Source organism: Megalobrama amblycephala, linkage group LG21, assembly GCF_018812025.1.
Source record: "Megalobrama amblycephala isolate DHTTF-2021 linkage group LG21, ASM1881202v1, whole genome shotgun sequence".
Classification (NCBI taxonomy): domain Eukaryota; kingdom Metazoa; phylum Chordata; class Actinopteri; order Cypriniformes; family Xenocyprididae; genus Megalobrama; species Megalobrama amblycephala.
The window spans coordinates 15,776,093-15,792,741 of record NC_063064.1 but is presented as its reverse complement, the minus strand read 5'-3'; the positions used below and the strand labels follow the sequence as shown (position 1 = coordinate 15,792,741).

Below are 16,649 nucleotides of genomic sequence, written 5' to 3'. Positions count from 1 at the left end.
TTCCGTGGCTAACGGCTAATGCTACTCTGTTGGACAGATTTATAAAGAATGAAGTTGTGTTTATGCATTATACGGACTGCAAGTGTTTAAAAATGAAAATAGCGACAGTCTTGTCTCCTTGAATACAGTAATAACCGATGGTAACTTTAACCACATTTAACAGTACATTAGCAACATGCTAACGAAATATTTAGAAAGACAGTTTACAAATATCACTAAAAATATCATGTTATCATGGATCATGTCAGTTATTATTGCTCCATCTGCCATTTTTCGCTATTGTTCTTGCTTGCTTACCTAGTCTGATGATTTGGTTGTGCACAGATCCAGACGTTAATACTGGCTGCCCTTGTCTAATGCCTTTTATAATGTTGGAAACGTGGGCTGGCATATGCAAATATTGGGGGCGTACACCTCGACTGTTACGTAACAGTCGGTGTTATGTTGAGATTCGCCTGTTCTTCGGAGGTCTTTTAAACAAATGAGATTTATAAAAAGGAGGAAACAATGGAGTTTGAGACTCACTGTATGTCATTTCCATGTACTGAACTCTTGTTGTTTAACTATGCCAAGATAAATTAAATTTTTCATTCGAGGGCACCTTTAATGGTCACTTTCTAATAAAAAGGCAATGCAATACAACTTCCTGGTGAGTGTTATAGTGCTGTGTTTCAGCATGATAACAGTCAAATCCACTTTCTGAAGTTTAATTTCTTAAAGGGGCAGTTTATACAATAAAACTTGGCTTTCTATGCAGTAGAAATGTGTATTTATTTTTTATTTGCTAGATTACTTGAGAAAGCCAAGAACGATTGACCCTCTGTCAATCTGACTGTCTGTGGCCGGGAATACAAAGCTGTCAAAAGTCTGCCGGATGATGTTTGTATGTAAATTTATTGTTAATTCAACAATAAATTTAAAGACAATGTCTATCCGAATTCAAATTGCCTAGGGTATGTAATATTGCTTCTATGATACATGCTCTACAGGTTTATTAGTAAGGTCTTGTGGAGAGGCAGTGTTTTCTGGAGTCTTTATGATGTGGAAAACTGCAGTCTGACAAATGGATTCTGATGACAGAAGATGGAGCTTATCTTATGTGAGGACTAATTTTGTGCAATAAAAGGTTAAAGATATTTAGCGGAGAGTATTTTTAGTGGAATCTTTTGTGGAAGTCAGCTATGTGCGTAGTCTGCACTATAGGTTTGTCACGCCCTTGTGATTTTCAGAAATGTTGAGTTTATGAATGCAGTAAGGAACAGAGAGGAGGCAGCTCTGTTTTTACTTGACCTCTCCCTGCTGTACATTTCCGCATTTCTGCACTTATGTATATTCCCAACTTGCTGTATTTTTCATATTACTTTTTGAAAAGAATCTTGCTCATTTTGAGTCTTTAAATGCTTCAAATGCTCTTTATTTAATGGGTACAATAATAAATCAGTACGTTCCTTTGCTTTTGCTTTAGTCAGTTTTATTTTTGCCAGTCTGAGAAATTGTTATTAAGAGCAAAATTGTTTCATGAAGGATGCAAGATTGCATGCATCATTTTGATGCAAGAGACTCATAGGGAAGTGTAGTATTTCTTTAGAAACCGTCTATTCTTTCCCTGATTGTTAGACAGAAATGAGTGAGTGAGTAGCTTCCAGACATGAGGGATGGTGTGGTATTTGTGGCTCATTGGGTATCATTACCAACTTATAGAATCATCAATATATCACTGGTGTTAGTCATAGTACAAATATTAAGATAAGCTGGATGAAGGTATATCAAAGACTGCTTTCATGAATAGATTACAAGAAATCAGGCCATAGGCATCCTGCTACTCATCTTGCAGGAAACAGAATCTACAGGTCATCAGAACTGTGTGTGTGGCAGGTCATGGAAATGGAAAATGTTAGCACTGTTGTTCAGCTTCAAATAAGGCTTTTCTAAGAAAAATAACATGCAGAAATAATGTGCAACCCAACCCTACAGTGGGGCCGTAGTGGTTTGTACCAAATAAGCACATGCCTTTCAATATTCAATGCTTAACACTTTTTTTTTTTCTGTCAGCTATAGTGTATATATCGACTGTCTGGTACACAAAGTGTCTGAGGATTAGTGAGACTGAAAGTGGTGAAACGTGTTGTGGTTGTTCATAGCCCCTTCTCACAGTGAGCGTTCTCAGTCAAACTCATAGTGTGTTTTTCTGTCTCTGTCAGGCATTTGATTTCACGTGAAACTGCAGTAAGATGAGCTGTAGAAAGGAAACTCGCCTTGAACGCCGTGGCCCATAGTGGAGATATGAGAACAGCATGATTCTTCGTATTTGCAAAGATTTACACAGTTATCAGCACAGTGAGCACTCCTTTCAAATTTCTTACCATGCTTAATCATTATAATAATGGATCGTGCAAGCAACACATCAAGTAGACTACTAAATATGGATTTTTGAGTCATTGTCCCATTAACAGAATCATAGTCATGCAGTTTTATGCTGATCCCTCTCCTTTGTATCCCTTTTCTCTCTTCCCCCATCTTCCTGTCTTTTCTGTTGAGAGAAACAGTCTTTCTAAGCCCACTGACCCAATTTCTCGCAACTGGCAAGTTTTCAAGAAATGGAGCTCACCCGACTTGCACACTTAGCAGTGGTTTGTGTGTAATCGGAAATGATAACCACAATGATTACATGGGGACAAAGGTGAAAAGATCCCCCCTTCATGTGGTTTTATATGTTTGAACGAAGTAATTTTTATGTGAGTTTCAGTGGTAGGTCAGCACGTATGTGTCTGGCAGTCAACAATCAGAAATTGCTTTTTAGAAGAAACATTGCCACAGCTTCTTGTCACCATTTTTATTTCAAATCCAGTGTGGTTTGGCTGAGTTCAAATGTTGTTGTTAATAATAGTAGTAATAATAATAAAATATCTCTCTTGGTCTTTTCACTTAACTGTCTTAATGTCACAATGTTTTATTGTCTTTTTAAAATAACATCTAAAAAAACATCTAAAAAAAATCACCAATATGATGTTGTATTTTGTGATATGCCAGCTGATTTTTGCTTTATGTGTTTTTGAAGCATGGATGGAGGTGAGCTGTTCAGTCGGATTCAGGACAGAGGGGACCAGGCATTCACTGAGAGAGGCAAGTTGTCTACTCTCTTACTTTGCAAAGCCTTTGGGTCTATATAAAATTGATGAAATATGAAATAGTAATTGAAATAGTAATTATTAGGCCTTAGCTTTATAATGAAAATTATTAGGCCTTAATTATTATAATGAAATAGGTAATAATTAGGCCTTTTTCCACGAATACTTAATTATATTTTGTCTGATTATTCTGTTGTCTTTTCAGAGGCTTCTGATATCATGAAGAGTATAGGAGAGGCAATTCAGTATTTACATGCGATAAACATCGCACACCGAGATGTCAAGGTAAGAGTCTTGTGATGCCCACTACTGAAATGATGGAAAATAGTTTGCCTTTCTCATCATCTTGACTGAATATGCCTGTAAATCCACTTTGCAGCCAGAGAACCTCTTATATACCTCTAAAAGGCCCAATGCCCTTCTCAAACTGACAGACTTTGGATTTGCAAAGGAGACTACCACACACAACTCTCTGGGGACCCCATGCTATACTCCTTATTATGTTGGTAAGAATATCATAATCATCAGTACTTAGATGGCAATAATTAGATTTGTTTCCACCTCTTCCACCTCATTTTTTTTCATCCTTTTCATGTTATAGCCCCAGAGGTTCTTGGTCCAGAAAAGTATGACAAGTCCTGTGACATGTGGTCTTTGGGTGTCATCATGTATATTCTGTAAGTGAATCTGTCTCGTATGTTGTGCATACACCATTTTTCTCTGTCGAGGCCTCTATTAAATGGGTTTTGTCACTCCTGACCTTTTAAAGTGTATCTGATATAGTGCAATTCTCACTTTATTCAACTTCCAGGCTCTGCGGTTACCCACCGTTCTATTCCAACCATGGATTGGCTATATCCCCTGGTATGAAGAAACGAATTCGTATGGGACAGTATGAGTTTCCAAATCCTGAGTGGTCTGATGTCTCAGAGGAAGGTAGCTGTCAAGTTCCTGTTTTGTGAAAGCGACTTGAGAAACCATTCTTAGAATGCCGTTATCTACAAGTACTGCGTTTTGCACAATTCTAAGAATGATTATAGATTTGAGTGACTCAGTCTTCCTATTTTTAGCTAAACAGCTTATCAGAACATTACTGAAAACTGAACCAACACAGAGGATGACCATCACAGAGTTCATGAACCACCCCTGGATCAATGTGAGTCAGGGTTTATTTTATGGACAAAGTTTTGATCTAGACAAATGGGTTTCCTTTGTACATTATATTTGGCTTACTATGTGTTATGGTTCTAGCAATCAATGGAGGTACCGCAGACGCCCCTACACACAAGCCGTGTTCTGAAAGAAGAGAAAGACACATGGGAGGATGTCAAGGTGAGGCATCTCTCAACAACAACAACAACAACAAAAGGCTTTTCAGAATGTCTTCTACATGTTTTTGCAGTCACTGCACTTTCAAATCTATATCTTCATTCTGATTAATCTTAATATGTCTGTATTCCACAGGAGGAAATGACTAGTGCCTTGGCAACAATGAGAGTCGACTATGAGCAAATCAAAATCAAGAGGATTGAAGACTCGTCCAATCCGCTGCTGATGAAGAGGAGAAAGAAAGCCAACAATATGGCTCCTGAAAATGAGACGCCTGCTTGCTAAGGGCACGTTCACTCTGTCGCACATGCACACACACATTTTACACTCGTATATTAGTTTGATTTAAGGAAGCAATAACTCAACAAAAAAAATGAGTTTTTATTAAATATTTCTTTTTAATCACTCAACATCTGTAACTAATACAAAACCAAAAGAGAGGGGCTGTACAATTATGATACAAGACATTACATTTTGGAGGTGTGAAGCAGTCGACATCCACTGATTTGCTCCTTAAAGTGTTCACGAGTACTGTTTTTCACATGGTGTTTATTGGGGTAATCAGAATCCTAATTTACTTACCTTTCTTTTGCATTTTATTTTTCCTTTTTCTCTTTTTTTTTTTTTTTTTTTAAATCAAAAGCCATTGGTACATGAGTTCATGAGTTATACACGCATTTACCACTTTTTGTTTTAATGTTCCATTCTGAGTTAAGGGATGGCCTGTAAAATAAGTTGCCCTGTAATAGGATGATTTTTCAGTTTCCTTGTTCTGCTCATGTTCTGAGGAGCCTATGCATAATGCTAGCTTTCCTGTTTGTTCTTCATTACATTTTTTTCATTCATTTCTGCACTTGAATGCTCTTACAGTAAGACTAGTTCCAAGAGATGCTGTCAGTACTGGTGTCCAGATGGAAATGTATTTCTGAAATGACTCTTTGAATGTAGACACTCTGTTCTTTACTGTGAAATTGTCTGTCAGTATTGTTCAGGGTCCTGTCAAGTAAAATAGAAGATCTTTTTTTGAGCTTTAGATCCAGTTAGCCTTATTTTGGTCATCAGATTGAGAGGAAAAATTCACATTGCTCTGCTTTCACATTGATATTTGATCAAGCTTATCATGGAAAGCCAGTCCAGCACATTTTTTTCAGCCCTCTGTTTAATTCATGCTCGGCAATATGCTTATTGCACACTGCTTTGATTTGCCTTGAATTTATTCTATGCATATTTGTTTCCTGCTAGTTTATCCTCAGCGATTTGTAAAGAATGTTAACCTGTACTCTGGCATTTTATTTCACAAATACCTACTAAAAAAATCAGTAGACATAGTCTACTGGTTTTTAACCCACCAAAGCCCGTTTGTATTTTTTTTTTTTTTTTGTATAATGAATGAATTATGAAACGGGATCTTTGTGAAGGTTATTAAGATGGTCGTTCTTTTGGCTATTGAATGAACACATGATAACCGTCGACTGTACTCTTCTTTATGCCAGTGCATTTTTTGTTTGTGTTGTCTATTTTCCATGTCTACCATGCAGTAAGTGTTTGAATGAAAGCAGCTTACAGGTATCAGGTGTTTGATAAAGGAACAAAGAAATGCCCCCTTGTGTTCCGGAAATGTTTAAGGGAATCCTACGCATCCATCGGACTGATTTTAGCTGCACCGATTGATGTATTCTGAAAGGTTGTTTCTTGTTTTATTTTTCTATAGGTTTTTTTTTTTTTTTTTTAACTATAATTCATATTTGTCATGTGATTGATCCTCTTTAAGAACATGATTTAATGTTCACAATGTTGAACATGCAGAATATACTCTCAAACACCAGATATATCCTAAACAATGTTAGTGCCCCTCTTGCAAATAATGCATCATTTTAGCCGGTTCTTTGAAAGATCTTTCCCATCCCTCGTGCTGTCAAAGCAAAGTCCACAGTGTCAGGCAAGTTGAAAAACAGACTAGAATTCCAGACAGATATATGTCGTTTTTAGTATCTAACTGCTGTATGTATGTCTTGGTCTGCTTCAACTTTGGATTAAAACACCAAAAAACCCAACTGCCTGTGTCTCATTTAAACATGTAGATTTATGTACACCACCAATCCTAGTATGAACAGTTTCTGATCTTTATTTTCACAAGTCTTTGTGGATTTTATTATTTATTATTATTATTATTATTATTTACATTCTCATATTAACTTACCCCTTCAAACCTCTCATTCACTTTATCAATGGGGCCCATCAACTTTTTGGTTACACATATTCTTTAAAATGTCGTCTTTTGTGTTCAGCAGAAGAAAGAAATTCATATAGGTTTGGAACAAACATAACTTTCTTTTATGGGTGAACTATCCATTTAAGAGTTAAGACTAGGCTTGTTCTGCCCTTTCATTTTTGCATGCGATAGCCTACTTCTGAATTTGGGTTGTGAAAGCTAAAGGTCTACATCATCGTCTTCTTTTATTTATAAAGCACAACTTTATACAACAGCAGTTGCCCAACGTGCTGTACAACGAATTGCAATATAATACTAATAATACCTAAAACAAATAATACAAAAATAACATACATAGCCTACACAATCCATCCTGAGTGGCTCTTTCAGAAAACTGGTCTTGCTGTTGACTCTATTAGTCACATCTCGCAATTAAAGTGCACATTTTCACTATCCTTTCTGAGCAATTGTTTCTAATACTTAATGTATTCATATTTTAATTGTGATTATAGGCTATCTGTGGCCTTTTCAGTAGTATTCAGCTCTTGAAGTTTCCCTGGCACTGGTTGTCCTTTTTCCCTTTACTATATTTTTCCATCAGTGGCAGAGCTTGTTAGTAGCTACATTTATTTAATCTCACTCTTTTTCCTCCGACTGTTTTATTAGAAGTGATAAACAGCAGAGTGGCTAAAAACATAGGTTAAACTATATATCTCAGTTGCGATCGAGGCTGCTTGTATCACTATTTTTAAAAAGCATGTTGCGAAGTTCTTATATTTTACATTTCTGACACTCGACGATAGTTCAACGATGAAGACGTGGCCGTTTACAAGGCAGAACAAACTATATCTGATTTGGGAATAAATTACTCTTTTTGAATCGGCACAACACCGGTCTGAATAATCGACGGAATTGACCGTTAACGTCTGAATCAGTCGGGCGGTTCCTTCGAACGGCACAGAAGCCTTTTCGCGCGCATTTAGCCAGTTGTACATCCTCTTCGCTGCTATTTCAGGAGTCAGGAGTTGTTTGACATTAACAGAACTAAGTAAAAGTATTCATAATGTTTACTAGTCTGCATTCCGAAGATAAAGCCAAAAAGATAAATCCTTACAACGTCGAAGACATCAAACATATTCAGGTGAGGTGTCAACAGGATTACTGCTAACCAGTGAAACTACTCTATTTGATAATATGAATAGCTGCACCTCAAAATACATTTCTAAAGAGTGTAAGGGGTTTTGTGTGCTATTTGTAGATTGGAGATGGTAATAATCATTCATGTATTCCCGGTAACGTTACAGGTGATTTGTTTTAACTGTACGCGGTGAGGTACTTTTTCCCTGTAGTGTAACCTTAACTACTTTCTTTAACCGTTAGTTTTTAGCTTAGCATATGGGTTAAGTTAAAGTAGCTAACTAAAGTTAATTTACTTGACGTTTTTTTACGAGTCTTTAAAGTTTAATCTCTCTCAGTTTTAAAACGCATATGTGATGTGAGTACCATTGAAATACTGAATGGTCATGCCATTAATGTATCCCATTATGATTGTGTAAACGTGGTGAAACGTGTTAAGCCCTTTTGGATTCTAGCTATCTGAGTCATGCCACTGTACAAGAAATTATTCATCTTCATGTTCTTAGTACCACACCTCAAGGGTAATCACCCTTCCTGATTTTCACTTCCACCCCAACCCCTGTTCACTTCCTAAACAGAAGCTGGAAAAATTGATGCTAAGAATTACTGAATGAAAAAAAACTTTGTTAAAAGGCATAGTTCAGAACAGTTTTTCAAACTCATTTTAGGTTGAGGGCAGGAGTAGAAAAAAATGTAAAAGTGCTGGCCGAATTACCTTTTTTAAACCTTAGGCCTGGTTTCACAGACAGTGTTTAGCCTAAGCCAGAATTAGGCCAATTAGTTCAATTAGGATATTTAAGTAGCATTTATCAACTTACATTAGAAAAAAAAACATTACTGGTGTGCATCTTGAGATAAAACAATGGCACTGACATTTTTAAAGATATGTCAGTGCAAGTTGCTTTCAGTTATAACAGCTTAAACATAGTCTGGGACTAGCTTAAGCCTTGTCTGTGAAACTGGGGGTTATAGTGCTGAAATTAGCCTACATTAACATTAACCATACAAACTGTAAATTAATAAAACTGGAAAAACACACTGCTTTGTGAAATCTGCCTTTTTACAGTGAAAAGACTTAGTAATAATAATATTTTATTTGATATTTTTTATTAGGGATGCCCCAGTTATAATTTTTCATGGCTGATTCCAATTTTTTAAAAGCAAATTAGCTGATTCTGATAACGGTTGCCGATTTTTTCTTTCTTTCTTTAAGCAATTTTATTTGTTGTTTATTTGTTCTATAAAATAAAATATCTGTAGGCCTACCCAGCCATTTGAAATGAGAAGCAACCACTACATTTTAATGTAAACAAAGATGCTACACACATGTAGCATAAGCAGTTATTTTTTATTTAAATTAGATAAAACAGAAAGATCTGACTTTTGTTTTGTGAAATTATGCTATAATTATTTTAGAAGACAACTGCACAACAAAAACAGCAGACATACTGAATAAAAATGGAAATTCACTCTCTGATAGTAAGTGGCGCTTGTGAAACGGCAGTAATATAGCGTTTCCTTGTTTACGGCTGTACACAAAGCAGCACTGCGCTTATAAACACTACTTTATATGGAGGTTAGAAGACAAGAAAATGCCATCAAAACTATTCTGAAGACATTTCCCTTTCATAGATATATTCATAACCCCTACCCCCATTTCAACATTTATATTTTTCTTCCTATATTTCATGAACAGTGAGCTTTCTGTACCTGGTACAGTTTTTGCTCTGCTGGCGCATCTGTGTTCTCCTCTTTGTGTCCATCTTCAGCGTGCCCTGTTTGGCCTGTGTTAAAGTTTAGTTCAGTTTCAAATGAAAATTAGCCCAAGATTTACTCACCCTTAAAGGTGCCCTAGAACTTAAAAAAAAAAAGATGTAATAGAAGTCTAAGGTGTCCCCTGAATGTGTCTGTGAAGTTTCAGCTCAAAATACCCCATAGATTTTTTTTTATTAATTTTTTAACTGCCTATTTTGGGGCATCATTATAAATGAGCCGATTCAGGGCTACTGGCCCTTTAATTCTCGTGCTCCACGCCCACGGAGCTCGCGCTTGCCTTGAACAGTGCATAAACAAAGTTTACACAGCTAATATAACCCTCAAATGGATCTTTACAAAGTGTTCGTCATGCATGCGGCATGCATGCGTCGGATTATGTGAGTATTGTATACTGTTATATTGTTTACATTTGATTCTGAATGGATTTGAGGCTGTGCTCCGTGGCTAACGGGTAATGCTACACTGTTGGAGAGATTTATAAAGAATGAAGTTGTGTTTATGAATTATACAGACTGCAAGTGTTTAAAAATGAAAATAGCGATGGCTCTTGTCTCCGTGAATACAGTAAGAAACGATGGTAACTTTAACCACATTTAACAGTACATTGCTAACAACATGCTAACGAAACATTTAGAAAGACAATTAACAAATATCACTAAAAATATCATGTTATCATGGATCATGTCAGTTATTATTGCTCCATCTGCCATTTTTCGATATTGTTCTTGCTTGCTTACCTAGTCTGTTGATTCACCTGTGCACATCCAGACGTTCTGCCCTTGTCTAATGCCTTTCATAATGTTGGGAACATGGGCTGGCATATGCAAATATTGGGGGCGTACATATTAATGATCCCGACTGTTACACAGTCTTTTAAACAAATGAGATTTATACAAGAAGGAGGAAAAAATGGTGTTTGAGACTAACTGTATGCCATTTCCATGTACTGAACTCTTGTTATTTGACTATGCCAAGATAAATTCAATTTTTCATTCGAGGGCACCTTTAAGCCATCCTGTGTGTATATGACTTTCTTCTTTCTGTTGAACATAATCGGAGAAATATTAATAAATATCCTGACGCATCCAAGCTTTATAATGGCAGTGAATGAGACCAATGAGTATAAAGCTGAAGAAAGTGCCTCCATCCACATCTATCCATCATAAACGTACTCCACACGGCTCCAGGGTGTTAATAAAGGCCTTCTGAAGCAAAGTGATGTGTTTGTATAAAAATAAAACCATATTTAACAAGTTATGAAGTAAAATATCTAGCTTCCGCCAGGCCGTCACGTCAGTTACACTTTTTCCGTAAGTTAAATAGGGAAGACGTAGGACGTAGCATAAGCTTTGTGAACTGCAAGAGGTTTACACTTTCTTCGTACATTGAATACAGAAGGCGGTCTGGCGGAAGCTAGATATTTTACTTCGTGACTTGTTTAAATCTGGATTTTTTTACACAAATGCATCTCTTCACTTCAGAAGGCCTTTATTAACCCCCCGGATCTGTGTGGAGTATGTTTATGATGGATGGATGTGGATGGAGACACTTTCATCAGCTCATACTCATTGGTCTCATTGCCATTATAAAGCTTAGATGCCTCAGGATATTTATTAATATTTCTTTAATTATGTTCATCAGAAAGAAGAAAGTCATATACACCTAGGAAGGCTTGAGGGTGAGTAAAGCTTGGGCTAATTTTCATTTGAAAGTGAACTAATACCTACCAGACTTAATAATATAAATGTCAAATGACTTTTAGCAAAGCAGTTTGTGTGCAAGTCCGTAATAGACATCGGCCAAAATAAAACTTAAAACCATTCCAATTTATGACCGATTTACTGGTGCATCTCTATTTTTTATTATTGTTCAAATCATCGCCAGGCTGGATTGGACACCATCATGGGCCGTATTCGGCCCACTGGCCGTACACAGTATTTGACACCCCTGGTTTAGAAGATATTTTGACAAAATGTCTCCCCATCATGGACATTGGCTGTTTCTCAGTTCCAAGAACGCAGAGAACAGACTTGCGTTCTCATGAAGTTCAGTCTTGCAGGCGACCTTAGTAGCAGAATACCATCACGCATTTGCAAGCTTGTAGCGGGAATCTCATAAGTGAGAACGAGAACTTTAAAGCTTGCAGGCTTTCGTATGTCAACCGCCCGCAGCGTCTTCTGGGATTTTTAACAGTTCGATTCTCTCAAGTCTGCATTCGATGCATCCTCGAGCACAGGTACTTTCATGTGTCCTCTGTTCTTGAGTATTGGAACTGAAATTCAACGATTGATGATGACATAGAGCAAGAACACAAGGACGCAAGATCGCTTAGGAATGCATATTGAGAAACGGCCATTCATTGTATGAACAATTTTTTTTTTCAAAATATATTATTTGCGTTTGTTCATCAGAAGAAAGAAAGTCAGACAGGTTTGGAATGACATGAGGGTGAGTAAATGATGACAGATGACAGACTGGGTAGGCCTCTGCTTTCTCCCCAAATCGATTGGTTAAATTGTATCTTAGCATTTGGAACTGTGTTAAAAAGCAAAAAAGCTTCTTATAACCAATGCATACCTTCACAGCAATTCACTATAGGGTTAAGTGAGGTTTGCAAATTCTCAAGTCTTTCATTTGCACATTTTGTTTAATTAGTCTGTTCACAGACCACTCAGATTTAACCCACCAATTCCCTTTGGCAGTTTTGGATGATTAAGGATGGATATGTTTACAGTATAGAAAATAGCTTCAGTATATTAAAACTGATTTAACAAAGATGAATTTTAAATCTTTGGCAAATAGCACAGGGAAAATAGAGGCTTTGGAAATCAATGCAATTTATGAATGAATAAATATGGGGTATCAATGAAATTATAGAACAGTTTATTGTAATTAATGTTAAATCTCATGCACTGTAGCAAAATCTTAACTTGTGCATTTGGCAGATGCTTTTCGTGCAGTGCGTTCAAGATAAGGTACATATTGCTAGTATGTTCATTCCTTGGGAATTGAAACCACAAACTCTGAACCACAAAAAAGCACAACACTCTACTAGTGAGTTACAGATACATCTTGCTTTCAGATTATCTTACTTCCCAGTACAGAGAGTGTATACAGTAGGACGGTTTGTTCAGATGTGAGTGATAGTGTTGATTATCATCAGTCTGGGAAACTGCATTTGAAACCGTTTTGTCTTAAATGTAGTTTCATTGTTGGTAAACTAACTCCAAAATGTTTTACATCAAACATTCTTACAGATAGCAGGCATATTGAGAGGAAATGACTGCCAGCCTACAAAACAGAAACTTCAACAAAATCATGCTGCTGTTTCATAATATTAAGTCTCACAGATTTGTGATTTCCATCATTATTTATTTGTGTTCAGTACTTTGATTTACTGTATTTGTCCAGATCAATACAGTGACACATTTTCTTAGAATTTAGATTTTCTATCTGTTTAGTATTATAACGCCATCCAGGATAGCCAGGAACCTTGGAGTTGTGATTGATGACCAGTTAAACTTTACAGACCACATTGGTAGAACTGCCTGGTCTTGCAGATTTTCCTTATACTATATTAGGAAGATCGGACCCTTCCTATTGGAGCATGCTGCACAACTCCAAGCTCTTGTTCTATCCAGACTGGACTATTGTAATGCTCTTGACAGGCCTTCCAGCATGCACTGACAAACCTCTGTCAAAATGCTGATTTTGCAGGCAGTATACAGAAGTAGAAATGGATCAAGGCATGTCTAAGTTGCTTTCTTCTGGTTTATAAAAGCAGCTAGATGCCTGATATCCCACAATCCTGTTTGTTCAGGATTGAAAAATAAGCATTGCATTTGCAATCACTACATACTTTTTTTGTTAACACTAAATCTCACTTAAATTTGTTCTAGATTAGAAGAGGTGTTTTAGGGCTTTGGAAGATTTTGCCACCAGTTTCATACAAAAACGCTGCAAGGTTCATACAGAGACTATGATAACTTGGTGTTTGTAAATGCAAGTCTATCACTATTGTTGTGCAAAAGCTTTCAGTTTCAATTGCTAGGCCTACACCACCCAGTTAACCACTCCGAGCCTTGTTTAACGCTCTGTCACAACTGAAACTAGCATCTCGTTCCCATACTGTTTTGCTTACTCAGTAAGCAGCAACAACTTTTAAAGTTCCACGGCCCATGTTAGCAGTTACATCGTTAATCTCATTAGGGTGAGACATGCATCGCTGCAATTACAGTAAAGGGCTGACTGCTAAGCTGCTGGTAACTGCTCTATTTAGGTCAGTTCTGAGGTTAGCACAGTCATGTTTTAACCCTTACTCGCTCATTTTGACACACCCTGGAAATGATAGTGTTAAATGATAAGTGACACTATTTTAATGCTTTATGATTTTAGAATGTTTATTTGGCTTGTTCTCGCAAAACTTGACAGTCTTGGAAGTAAACAGAAGATCAGTATGAACTAATTTCAACACGAGGAAGACAACCAAACCGCATTAACCAAAAAAGGAAATGTTTGCATTATTCAGTTGCAATAATTTATTCATAACACTCATAACAGTTTCTGGTAACAAATTAAATATAAGCATCAGAAATATGAAAAATACAGTTAAATAAACATTTAAGATCATAAAATAAAGAAATAAATAAAGTTGATAAAAAGACATAAATATCAGTGTTTACACAATATTTATATTACGCAATATTTACACAATAAGTTATTTCAACAAATTTCGACAACAAATTTTCAAGATAACCCTAGTCAATGTGACTTAAACAAACATTTTATGGTTTTAGTTCAATGTAAAACATTGCCATTGTGACATTTTCCAGAACTCCAGAAAGAGAAGGTAAAGAGGCTGGCATTGCAGTGCATCAGCAAGTAGTGTGATGGAATGGTGATGTGCAAGCGATAAGTTAAAGGGTGAAGTCCATTTGTGCCTTATCCTACAGTATGTGGTTGATCTGTCCATTATTCTTTCTTTGTTTTCAGAATATTCAAACTTGACTCATGTCATCATGGCCAGCCACCATCCAATCCACAGTGACATCCTGTTAGTGCTTTTCTCTCTTTGACGCCAGATACTGTTCGATGTACTTAAAGAGCATATCAAGCTCTCCCATTGCTTTATAAACACCCTTTTCCTTCATCTAAAGAGAACAAGATACTGTCAGCCTTTGGAATAGTTTTCAAACATAATTTGTTAATTTCAAGCAATTCTAGAGTAGAAAATTTTGATCGTGTAACATGTTATTCTTATTAGCATTAATTTGCTGTATAAGACTTACCTTTTCATATGAGTTCTTTATGGTGGCAAACTCAAAGGGATTTTTGCAAGAAAAGTATTTCCTCTGTAACATAGAGAGACGTTTGTGTTATTTCATGTAGTTTGCAATGTTAAAGACACCTTCTTTGCCTCACCATACTATTTCACAACAAGAACTAGGTATTTTGACTCACTCGCAACAGCTCTTGCTAATAAATCCACAAACGCTTTCTTCATATGTGCACTATTACGACATCCTGAATATGCCTGAACTACGTTTTTTAAAAAACAATCTTCACCATCCTAACATTCACCTCAGCTCACATCCTAAATTTAGCAACACCATTTTAATGAGGTATTAATGAGCAGAGTTCCATACTTAAAAACAACTTCAAATCTGCCTACACTGATTTTATGGTCAACCAGAAGGTTTTAGGGGTTGGGGTTGTGGTTGGTTTTAGCTGTGTTTGTCACCAGGATGGACAGATTTACTCTGAATGTGCAAGTAATTGTATCAGTGTGATCAAATCTTTTCTCTTAAATCATCCCTTAAACTAATTTCAAATGACCAAAAGATGGACTTACACATTTGACCATATCCCGCTTGAGATCTTGAAATATACTTCCAATGGAGTCGATGGGTGTTTTCGGGTGCAAGTGGTTCTTCTGGACAGCTGTTGGCAGAATGGTCTCCAAGTAGAAGCGCAGGATCTCGTTCATGACATGGCATCCATAAGGACTCTGTGGATCAGATATATGAGTTAAATGAGCTGTTTCGGACTCCCACAGTTATCACACTTTGGTGCTGCCGTAGCAATGTGCAGGTGCAAGATGTTAGGCGAGCTTTAGTTTGGTTTGCACGTCTTGCACAAAACCTTCAGTTTCAGTATGATTACTACTTCTGTTGCTAATTTTAAATTTGAATAATTGATGGTATAATGCTGTAGGAGTAAATGTTATGGAGCTTGTCACTTACATTGATGTTCTGTTGCACGTTCTCGTTTAATAATGGTTCTAAGTCATCATTGGACTCCTGAGAAGAACAAATGTAAACAAATTCATTAGAACCTCAAATCTCAGTGTAGCACAAAGCAGAAATGCCTTGCAGATTGGAATTTGCAAAGCACAGTCTTCATGCAATGAGTCTAAATGTGTATATGTATATAAGTATAAAACCATTCTAGATATACTCACGTAAAACCTCTGTATTTCTCTGTATGCAGAACGGAGCTCCTTCAGCCTCACAGGAAAGCCCTCCACAAATGAGCAACATTCAGACTTACAGTCAACTCTTCTGCACTGAGCACTTTCAGAAAGCAGAAGCATGACCATAGCAGAAAAGATGACTCTAGAGAAAATCATTCTTCAGTTCTTTTTCTTTGTTCTTGGCTCTTTCTTGATATTCAGCCCAGAAGAGAGGAGATGTACAGATGAGCTTTTGGGGTGAATTTTATACCATTCCTAGTCTACCTTAGCTTCCTGTGGTGGTGGGGGGGTGGGGGTTGACTTACTGGCAATCATATTTCTCTTAGACTGTGTCATCACATAGTTGCTTTTTCTTTTTTTTTCTTTTTTTTGGATTGCAGAAGTTATATAGGAAAATTGAACTTTGATGGAACTTGTGGATGGAAGGTTACTTCAAGATGAATAATCAATAAAATGTATTTGTTTGCTAGAAACTTGTTTTCTCATTATCATTAGGAGTTTCTTAACCACAATTTTGATCTATCTATCTATCTATCTATCTATCTATCTATCTGTCTATCTATCATGTTATGTCATCCTGTCTACCTAAATATAT

The 16,649-nt window shown here is 36.6% G+C and overlaps 3 protein-coding genes across 9 annotated transcripts in view; 2 read left to right on the top strand and 1 right to left on the bottom strand.

The window, feature by feature from the left end:
* The window catches only part of mapkapk2a (MAPK activated protein kinase 2a), a 42,121-nt gene extending 35,610 nt beyond the window's left edge, over positions 1-6,511 (top strand). The window contains exons 3-10 of the mRNA XM_048172452.1: positions 3,059-3,123; positions 3,334-3,413; positions 3,508-3,634; positions 3,730-3,805; positions 3,940-4,064; positions 4,199-4,284; positions 4,380-4,460; positions 4,593-6,511. Of these exons, the coding sequence (XP_048028409.1) occupies positions 3,059-3,123; positions 3,334-3,413; positions 3,508-3,634; positions 3,730-3,805; positions 3,940-4,064; positions 4,199-4,284; positions 4,380-4,460; positions 4,593-4,742 (790 nt within the window). The 3' untranslated portion in view covers positions 4,743-6,511. The remainder of the gene's footprint in view (positions 1-3,058; positions 3,124-3,333; positions 3,414-3,507; positions 3,635-3,729; positions 3,806-3,939; positions 4,065-4,198; positions 4,285-4,379; positions 4,461-4,592) is intronic.
* An 885-nt stretch (positions 6,512-7,396) lies between these two features.
* Positions 7,397-16,649, top strand: part of fmoda (fibromodulin a) — a 104,014-nt gene continuing 94,761 nt past the window's right edge. For 4 of the 6 annotated variants that reach the window (XM_048172462.1, XM_048172460.1, XM_048172458.1 and 1 more), the window contains exon 1: positions 7,397-7,810. The gene's annotated coding sequence lies outside the window, so the exon portion shown is untranslated. Of the gene's footprint in view, positions 7,811-16,209; positions 16,292-16,649 lie in introns of those variants that run through there. The other 2 variants (XM_048172461.1, XM_048172457.1) reach the window with 2 other exon arrangements.
* On the bottom strand, positions 13,962-16,210 carry il10 (interleukin 10). Of its 2 annotated transcripts, XM_048172464.1 has the most exons (5): positions 16,043-16,210; positions 15,825-15,881; positions 15,434-15,589; positions 14,871-14,933; positions 13,962-14,732 (listed from the first exon to the last, which is right to left on the bottom strand). In XM_048172464.1, exons 1-5 carry the CDS (start codon positions 16,208-16,210, stop codon positions 14,637-14,639), a joined length of 540 nt encoding a protein of 179 aa, XP_048028421.1. In that variant the 3' UTR covers positions 13,962-14,636. The 2 variants fall into 2 exon arrangements, with proteins under 2 accessions (XP_048028421.1, XP_048028422.1); XM_048172465.1 differs by lacking the exon at positions 14,871-14,933 and having other exon boundaries at positions 13,962-14,635; positions 15,415-15,589.